A 10,826-nucleotide genomic window follows, 5' to 3' on the forward strand; every position below is an offset into this window, starting at 1 on the left:
GTTATTCAAGCAAATATGCAAGAAAGTAGTGATAGTGACCAGCTATTATAGGAAGACGTAAACGGAATAAATCTAAAATCATATCATTTTACTCAAACAAATGTTGGCGTATTGGAAGAAATACACGATGAATATTTTGATAAAGATCCGTATGAGTTTTTCAAATTATTTGGTAAATTAATGACAACAGAAACAAACAAATTTAATGTTTCATTGGAATTTTGATTTGGATGAGCCTCTGCCAGTTTCCGTTCATTGAATCATACTGGTGCAGAAGTGATATACAACCATATGATTTGATATGTTCATCGCATAGAGGGATTTATCATATTCTCATTTAAAATAACAATGTTGGTTGATTAATAAAGAAACTTGTATTTGAAACATTTTCTGAATGTAAATTTGATGATGATAAAAAAGAAAACAAAGTATATTTTGAATGCTGCTCATGGAATTTTATTTGATACATTATTATAAATAAATACATCCATATAAAATAATTTCCAGTCCCCATTGGAGACGGTTGTAAAACTTATATTTGCAGACCCCACACGGAATATTAAATATATAGGTTATTGTAACTTAGTATTGTCATTATTTTCTTTCAGTTTTTCATTTAACATCACAGAATATACATTATACTTTGATTTATTGTATTCTAGTTAGGGTGAAATCCGTCCTGGAAATGACCTCAAATTTTAATTATATTTTTATTTAATCATCTTCAAGGTGGATTTTCAACCCCGATAGTAATAACATACAGTTACATGCAATAAAGAAACCCTTTTCTTATTAATTTTTTTTAGTTTTGTTATATACATATATTTTTTATATATTTTTTTCCGTATCGGCTTTTACATTACTAAACATTTGGCCCTTCAAGTGTTTGTAATATAAATGCTGATTACGTTTACACACGAGAAAATTGACTAGTCATTATTGTCGGCAGCTATGTAATATTAATTTTTTTTAATCGAAATACTTCAATTTAAAATACAGCTTGTGATTTTTTTTTTATTTTTGATTAAGTTAAAATTTAACAAACTCTTATTACGTCTTACTTATTGTCACCAATCACTGACCTATTTATAGTTTTAAAATTCATTTATTTATTTTAGGAGAATATTTGAAAAAGAACCGGAAGAGAACTTCGATACTGTAAAATTTCGCAGTCTCATTTCTTATTTTATTTTTTTATTAATTTATATTTCAACTAAACGAAAAAAATATTCATTTTTATATAAAAATATACAGTGATTTATTGAAATATGATTGAATTGACTTCATTTATTTATTAGTTTTGATTTTATGGTTTTTAATGTTGTCTTTAATCTTGTATTTTTTTTCTTTTGGAAGACAGCGTATGAACGTTCGAGAATTGATCGAACGATAACTTTATTTTTTACAGTATCGAATTTAATTAAAACGCGGTCACAAAATTTTAACGAAAAATAACTTTTATATTCACATTTCATAGTCTTTTATGCGCTCATCGCTTGATATGTAATTATTTGTGATATTTTGGTTGATATCATTCTTGATATTTTGTGATTTTTTTCAACTTAAAATTATTTTTTTAAATTTTGCGACACGCGTTTTATTGTTTTATATATATTTTATTATATTTTGCGGTTCTCTAAGCTCTACTTTGATTGAATTTTTTTTTTTGATAGCTTTAATAGTTATTAAGTTTTAAGTATCGCACTATAGTAATCCTACAAAAATAGGGAAGACTCTCTTTACTTTTTATTAATGGAAATGATTCGGGAGGAATTTGCCGTGGCTGCCATTTTGAAATCCTTATTCCAAAAATATTCATCTTTTTTAATAAAGATATGTTCCTGATTGTTCGTTCTTTTTTGTTCTTTGCGAAAAATGAAACGCTTTAAGCAACAAACATATGTATCAATCGTATCGACTCATCTTAATGTAAATTATGAGGTGTAGCGGAAAAAATTGGAAAATAAATAAAATATATTTCGGACACTCTGTATTTATCCAGCCTCTCATAAATACTTGAGCGATTTTTTTTGGTTTGAATGCAAAGCTAGATCAGAAAATGACATCCATCGTTGACGAGAGCCGGCCGAGTATCCTTCTAGACTCAACCTGGTAGTAAACTTATCATTTACGACACTTATTCCGCTATTACAGTAAAGTGATTAAACCAATCGGGATATACTTCATGGTTTTAGTCAGTTTTTATTATTTCTTAGTTTGCGTTTGGGTTCTGCAAGTCATCCATGGTGGACACAATTAAAATAAAAGCCCGTCAAAGTCGGTCTGTAAAAGTAAAAATTAAAATTAATTATCAAAATCAATAAAATTAAAATTATTAAAGTTAATTAATTATCGTACCAACATGCAACCAATATCGCACTACTGGTATTGCAATACGCGTATTGTGATATTGGTTGCATACTTGCAATGATTAAAAACTTACATTGTACGAAGTGGTATCGAAAAGGGAAGAAGTATGCGCTTTAGCTCTATCCTTGAAATAACCGTGATCTTGAACATAGTGTTGATCGTCAACGTCAGTTCGTGCAGCCGGTGCTAAAATGTCAGGGAACGATAATAATCCGCCTCTAACCAATGAATCTTCTTCTCGCATATTTCTACCATCCATATCCATATAAGCGTACGACATATCTCTGAGATTTCTAATTTAATAAAAAAGAAATTAAATCAAATGGAATCCGTTTAACCCTTTGTATCCCGGCGGTACTTTAAAGTACCGGTAGTTTTAAACACTCATTTTAAACTGTAGTCATCTATTCGGCGCATTTAGAACTATCGGTACTTTCTACTAAGTTTATACGACAATATAAGTTTTATTGCAACATTTTTTTTCTCAATATTTTTCAAATCCAACCCAACAATTATTATACATCATTTTAAAGAGAGAGCTTTGAGCTTTAATTTAGAACAACTCTCATTCCTTAATTTCAATAAATACGGCTTCCAGGAATTTTTAAATTAGCATCTTTTTTGACACTTTTAGTTTATACGAAAATGTAAGTTTTGTTTCAACATTTTTTTTCTCAATATTTTTCCAATCCAACCCAACCATTATTATATATCATTTTAAAGAGAAAGCTTTGAGCTTTAATTTAGAACAAGTCTCATTACTTAATTGCAATAAATACGATTTCCAGGAATTTTTAAATTAGCATATTTTTTGAGACTTTTAGGTTATAGGAAAATGTAAGTTTTATTTCAACATTTCTTTTCTTAATATTTTTCCAATCCAACCCAACAATTATTATACATCATTTTAAAGAGAGAGCTTTGAGCTTTAATTTAGAGTAAGTCTCATTCCTTAATTTCAATAAATACGACTTCCAGGAATTTTTAAATTAGCATGATTTTTGACACTTTTAGTTTATACGAAAATGTAAGTTTTGTTTCAACATTTTTTTTCTCAATATTTTTCCAATCCAACCCAACAAGTATTATACATCATTTTAAAGAGAGAGCTTTGAACTTTAATTTAGAACAACTCTCATTCCTTAATTTCAATAAATACGGCTTCCAGGAATTTTTAAATTAGCATCTTTTTTGACACTTTTAGTTTATACGAAAATGTAAGTTTTGTTTCAACATTTTTTTTCTCAATATTTTTCCAATCCAACCCAACAAGTATTATACATCATTTTAAAGAGAGAGCTTTGAACTTTAATTTAGAACAACTCTCATTCCTTAATTTCAATAAATACGGCTTCCAGGAATTTTTAAATTAGCATCTTTTTTGACACTTTTAGTTTATACGAAAATGTAAGTTTTGTTTCAAAATTTTTTTTCTCAATATTTTTCCAATCCAACCCAACAATTATTATACATCATTTTAAAGAGAGAGCTTTGAACTTTAATTTACAACAACTCTCATTCCTTAATTTCAATAAATCGGCTTCCAGGAATTTTCAAATTAGCATCTTTTTTGACACTTTTAGTTTATACGAAAATGTAAGTTTTGTTTCAACATTTTTTTTCTCAATATTTTTCCAATCCAACCCAACAATTATTATACATCATTATAAAGAGAAAGCTTTGAGCTTTAATTTAGAACAACTCTCATTCCTTAATTTCAATAAATACGGCTTCCAGGAATTTTCAAATTAGCATCTTTTTTGACACTTTTAGTTTATACGAAAATGTAAGTTTTGTTTCAACATTTTTTTTCTCAATATTTTTCCAATCCAACCCAACAATTATTATACATCATTTTAAAGAGAGAGCTTTGAGCTTTAATTTAGAACAACTCTCATTCCTTAATTTCAATAAATACGGCTTCCAGGAATTTTCAAATTAGCATCTTTTTTGACACTTTTAGTTTATACGAAAATGTAAGTTTTGTTTCAACATTTTTTTTCTCAATATTTTTCCAATCCAACCCAACAATTATTATACATCATTTTAAAGAGAGAGCTTTGAACTTTAATTTAGAACAACTCTCATTCCTTAATTTCAATAAATACGGCTTCCAGGAATTTTTAAATTAGCATCTTTTTTGACACTTTTAGTTTATACGAAAATGTAAGTTTTGTTTCAACATTTTTTTTCTCAATATTTTTCCAATCCAACCCAACAATTATTATACATCATTTTAAAGAGAGAGCTTTGAACTTTAATTTAGAACAACTCTCATTCCTTAATTTCAATAAATACGGCTTCCAGGAATTTTCAAATTAGCATCTTTTTTGACACTTTTAGTTTATACGAAAATGTAAGTTTTGTTTCAACATTTTTTTTCTCAATATTTTTCCAATCCAACCCAACCATTATTATATATCATTTTAAAGAGAAAGCTTTGAGCTTTAATTTAGAACAAGTCTCATTACTTAATTGCAATAAATACGATTTCCAGGAATTTTTAAATTAGCATATTTTTTGAGACTTTTAGGTTATAGGAAAATGTAAGTTTTATTTCAACATTTCTTTTCTTAATATTTTTCCAATCCAACCCAACAATTATTATACATCATTATAAAGAGAAAGCTTTGAGCTTTAATTTAGAACAACTCTCATTCCTTAATTTCAATAAATACGGCTTCCAGGAATTTTTAAATTAGCATCTTTTTTGACACTTTTAGTTTATACGAAAATGTAAGTTTTGTTTCAACATTTTTTTTCTCAATATTTTTCCAATCCAACCCAACAAGTATTATACATCATTTTAAAGAGAGAGCTTTGAACTTTAATTTAGAACAACTCTCATTCCTTAATTTCAATAAATACGGCTTCCAGGAATTTTTAAATTAGCATCTTTTTTGACACTTTTAGTTTATACGAAAATGTAAGTTTTGTTTCAACATTTTTTTTCTCAATATTTTTCCGATCCAACCCAACAAGTATTATACATCATTTTAAAGAGAGAGCTTTGAACTTTAATTTAGAACAACTCTCATTCCTTAATTTCAATAAATACGGCTTCCAGGAATTTTTAAATTAGCATCTTTTTTGACACTTTTAGTTTATACGAAAATGTAAGTTTTGTTTCAACATTTTTTTTCTCAATATTTTTCCAATCCAACCCAACCATTATTATATATCATTTTAAAGAGAAAGCTTTGAGCTTTAATTTAGAACAAGTCTCATTACTTAATTGCAATAAATACGATTTCCAGGAATTTTTAAATTAGCATATTTTTTGAGACTTTTAGGTTATAGGAAAATGTAAGTTTTATTTCAACATTTCTTTTCTTAATATTTTTCCAATCCAACCCAACAATTATTATACATCATTTTAAAGAGAGAGCTTTGAGCTTTAATTTAGAGTAAGTCTCATTCCTTAATTTCAATAAATACGACTTCCAGGAATTTTTAAATTAGCATCTTTTTTGACATTTTTAGGTTATAGCAAAATGTAAGTTTAATTTCAACATTTTTTTTCTCAATATTTTTCCAATCCAACCCCACAATTATTATACATCATTTTAAAGAGAAAGCTTTGAGCTTTAATTTAGAATAAGTCTCATTCTTTAATTTCAATAAATACGGCTTCCAGGAATTTTTAATGTAGCATCTTTTTTAACACTTTTAGGATATACGAAAATGTAAGTTTTATATCAATATTTTTTTCACAAACTTTCAAAATTTTTGACTTCTTGGGACACAAAGGGTTAATGAGAGTTCGTGTTAAATCCGGAATTGGACTAATTAATTAATGAAACGTTCCCTTGGAGAGCGCAGACATCTGTTGAATCGTAATAAAGTTGTAATAAACGCCCGAAATAACTTTATCGATTCTCAAAAAATTCCGCAAACCGCGAAAAAAATTTAATATTGAAGCGTTAAATATTGTCTCATCAAATATTAGAACTTACGATTGCCCTCGTTGCGTAGACTCGGCTAATTCCTTCATAGCGGCCGCTCTGGCAGCCGCTTCTTCGGCGAGTCTTTGTTCTTGAAGTTCTTTAGCTCGTTCAGTTCTAATTAACTCCTAGATCAAACAAGTATTTTTTATTTGTTTTATTATAAATTAATTAAAAATCACACCTTTAATTGTTGAAAACTACCGGATTGTGGTGGCCATCCTGATGATGTACCACCGCCTACTACCCTGAAAGGAAACCTCCTGCGGGGCTCTTCTACGGGACGAGAATCTCCGAAAAGCATGTCATAAACACGACCCTTATCCGGAAGATCTTGTAAACGAAGCAAAGGAGCTTTGTGAATCACCCGACCGTATACTGGAGGTTTCGTCTTGTAACGATTCCCAATGCGCATTCTGAATTAATTTTTGAAACCTGTTGATTTTGAAATTATCCCGGTGTTTGAAACTTACCCACCACCGCTTCTCGATCGAGCGTAATACGGTTCCCAAACGTTATATGAGAACGGATCCCTATACGTGGGAATTTCATTTGTAATTTCCGCCGCTCTAGATTGTCTTTTAGAAAATCGCCACATTGCTTTCAACTCTTCGCAGGTAGGCTCCCCATTAGCCTCTTTACTTCCGGTTGAATCACCCCCACGGAAGTCTTTACCTCCTCTAGGGTACGAAGTAACTGTACCCGAGACAACTAGCAGTAATATTGTACTTCTCACCATAGGTAGCAATGTGCACATCTAAAACATTACCAAGTATACGCGATAATTTTTTTTCAAAAGTCGAAACTATTTCATTCCATCCTGCAAAATACTTTAAACTAAATTGGGTTTATATATAAATTTAATATATAAATTTTATATAATAGGGATTAAGGATTAAGTATCAATTATAAAACGGTTTAGTGAGATTTGAATTTTTATAGCTTTATGCAAATTAAGTTTCCGCCCACGGTTTTTAAAACGGGAACGCCCCATTATTAGATTATCCACGGATTTATGTCTTTTCCGGGTTTTTCGATTTTTCCACCCCCACCCAAAAAAAAGCTTTCACCTACCGCTTTCACAGGTGGGTGATTTATAGGGTTTTCCATTCACCAAAAAATGTTCATAACATCATCGTCGTGACTTACCTTAATTTCGTATTATTCAAATTTGTGCAACACTAAAACTTGTTGAATTCGGTTTGGGTTCATGCATATTTATTTATTTTTTTTTTAATTAAGGATGCGGCAATAATCAAAGCTAAATTAACTTATAACGTAAAAGTTTACCTTGTAAGGTGTCTTTTCTCGTCAGAGTTTTGATTTTGAGGATGTGCAGTGCAAGATGTAAATAGAGTTAAAAGTGCGGAAGTGAAAACGTGAAACGCCAACCGCGTGATCGCGTGCACTGTGCCCTTATTTAATATGCAGGGTGCTTTGTGCCTTTTTCTTATTAAATTTTTTCTTTACGTGCTATACGTACGCAGGCTCGTGGTGGGCCGCGGTAATATTGGGTGTGTTTGAGGTAAAGAGTCGACACCAGACTGAGAAAACAAACTCAGTCCACCGGCCTCTGCCCCGTTGGGCATTGTACCCCACTATTGTCGACCTGCTCCATGCTCCCGAATTGCTGTACGGTGCGTGCGCCGACTGGCCGCACTGGTTGGCGCTTGCAAACCCCGTCCGTCCGACGTTTCCGTTACGTCCTATTCCCGGGCTTGGCGGTTTGCGCTCGTTTCATTCACGAAATCTAACCCGGATCCCCACCACTTGTGACCATCCAGAGATATTCGTGAACGAGCGTCTACACGTTTCGACTCCTAAATTCAAATCTTGCGCCAACAACCCTCCCCCGAGTCCAAACGACAACGTGCTCCGAAAGAACCCTCATTCGTCTTCTTAATAAATTCATTCAAACTTTATATTTTATCATGTTCATTACAAATTTGTTATATTTTTATTAACAACTACAATGTGTCAATTAATTACGCTAGTTTACAAATTTTAATCATTTTCTTCCTCGAATACTGCGATAAAGTTAATGAATTGTTGTCATCGTTTTTAGGAACTTTCGTCGCGTTGCAATACCAATCTGTGATATTGCTAGCATACTTTTTCAAGTACGATAACACTAGTTTACAAGAAACATCTCAAAGACTGCGATATTTTTTTTATAACACAGAATGTTGTGCTGATTCTGAAACTGTCTTCAGTTTTCCTCCATCACGTCCAGTTTTTGAGATATACCCAAAAATGTGGAAAATCGTAAATTAAAAACATAGTAACGGTTCATGCTCAGTATATTTTTTATTGCACACTATGCAAAAGCATAGTATTTAATTCTCTAAATTTCGAAGCATTGGACACCATGGTCGAATGTATTTTACCGGAGATATCGTTAATTCGAATCGTGCAAAATTTCATTTTTTTCCATTTTCACTGTATTATTGAAACATTATTACGAACAATTTCTTTTTAATAAAGAGGTGTTTTAACTCTTCCAGGCACTAAGTATAAACATTAAATTCACTGAAATCAATATTATTTTACCTGGTCTAAATGTTGAACATTGGCAGTCGTTGCTAGAGGACATTTCTCCACTGTCACTTTGACTCTTATAACTTTTTTTTTTACTCTTTTACTGGATTGTATTAATTGGTCAGGAGGATTTGGTTTTGGCAGAGTTCGCTTCAGTTCTTAGGGATCTGTTAACTCTTCTGCTATTAATTAAATTCCACATAGCTTTACCAGAAAAGATAATCTAATACCAACACATCAATTTGGGTTTCGGAATAAACATGCAACAATAGACCAAACTTTACTTATAAGAAAGTAAACTATGTCTCAGTACACATAAATGGCAATGCAATCCTCAAAATATCTTGGTATTTCACTAAGTAACAAGTTGCTAATATACAAGCAAGTATTAAAACCAAAATGGACATACGGGTTGTACCTGCAAGATAAATGCAAGTCTGATTCAAAGATTCCAGAACAAAGTGTCCATCGCGACTTGAAAATAGCATCGGTGTCATCATAAATTGCAGCATTCGCATCTAAAATTCAAGCGCGTGAACAAGTGAGAGGTGCACGTGTCATATTCGCTGTGTTTGCTGCTTGGTTTTGCTTGGTGAGACTAGTTATTCTGAGGTATATTTGTTACCGAAGTGTGAGTCTATGTTCGTGCTTCACGTTGCCGTAATTAGTAAGTGATTATAGCGGTGAATGTCAATGTGGTGAATGTAATGTGAATGTCTTTATTAAATTTGTTTATTTGCTTTGGTTGGTATTGAGATTATCGTAGCGATTTCATTGCTCGGTAAGAAACAGGATTGATTTGCTATCGCACTCTGGGTTGTGTATTGTCTCCTTCGATCTACTCCTGACTCTCTCTTTATCCTTTTTCCTTCTCCGGGGCCTGCCTTTCTGTGTTGTCAGTCACCGTAACGGGCACTACAGGTGTGAAGAGTGTTATCCCTTCTCCTTCCTTTTAGATCGTCGTGGACATACGCCTGATGGATAAATGTGCCTGTTGTAATCGCCAGTGCGAACAGCATCGCACTGTGAGGTGCTGCGTCTGTAGCAAGATATTTAATATTAGTTGTGTCGATGTCTCTGCGGCTGAGGCGCGCAAGGTTCATGCGGGGAAGGGTCTCTCTTTCTCATGCGTCTCGTGCGTTTCATTGGGGAATGACTTAAACAGTCTGAAAGCCGTTATACTCTCTCTCCAGAAGGATATTGCTGCTCTGAAATCAAATGTTACTCCACCGTCTTCACATTCTTTAACTGATTTTGATTCTGATGAATAATCTGATGATTTATAATATTCCAGAATCCCACGGTTTATCACGAAAAGAACAAGGTGATGCGGATGTTGCCTTTCTAAGCAAACTATTTACGCATTTGGGGGTTACTGAACCTATTATTCAGCCTTTTCGCTGTGGTAAATTTGACGCTTCTAATACCGCGAGATCTAGGCCTATACGAGTAAAATTATCAGATCATAATTCTTTTAAGCTAATTTTTCGTAATATGCGGAATTTGAAATCTCATAATGAATTTAAGAACATCTCTGTCTCGAATGATCGGACTCCTTTCCAGGTTGATCTTTATAGGAGGGCGAGGACTGAATTAAAAACAAGAACTGAGTCTGGCGAAAAGGATTTGATACTAAAGTACATCCGTGGCATTCCCTCAATTGTCAAGGCTTCGGAAAACTGATTTTGCCCAACAAAATGTGTCAATCTGTTAATGTATACTATCAAAATGTTAATGGTCTTCGTACAAAAACGCGTGAATTTTATGTTAATTGTTCTGATTGTACCTATGATTTGATTGCTCTATCGGAAACTAATTTAAATTCGGATCTTGGATCTAATGAATTATTCGTGGATAAGTACAGAGTCTTACGAGCTGATCGTAAGTTTGATTTGGTTGGACATAACAGAGGTGGTGGAGTTTTGCTTGCTGTAGCTAGTCATCATGATGTTGAGCTGGTTGATTCTATAGACA

At 32.1% G+C, this 10,826-nt stretch overlaps 1 protein-coding gene across 1 annotated transcript; it reads right to left on the reverse strand.

Moving 5' to 3' along the window:
- Positions 1 to 2,183: 2,183 nt before the first annotated feature.
- LOC111419214 (uncharacterized) lies at positions 2,184 to 7,860 on the reverse strand. Its single transcript, XM_023051995.2, has 6 exons — positions 7,605 to 7,860; positions 6,788 to 7,071; positions 6,499 to 6,730; positions 6,327 to 6,442; positions 2,444 to 2,663; positions 2,184 to 2,283 (listed from the first exon to the last, which is right to left on the reverse strand). The coding sequence occupies exons 2-6, from the start codon at positions 7,069 to 7,071 to the stop codon at positions 2,257 to 2,259; spliced, it is 879 nt and encodes a 292-aa protein (XP_022907763.2). The 5' UTR covers positions 7,605 to 7,860; the 3' UTR covers positions 2,184 to 2,256.
- Positions 7,861 to 10,826: the final 2,966 nt, after the last annotated feature.

Source organism: Onthophagus taurus, chromosome 8 (assembly GCF_036711975.1).
Source record: "Onthophagus taurus isolate NC chromosome 8, IU_Otau_3.0, whole genome shotgun sequence".
In the NCBI taxonomy this organism is placed as follows: Eukaryota; Metazoa; Arthropoda; class Insecta; order Coleoptera; family Scarabaeidae; genus Onthophagus; species Onthophagus taurus.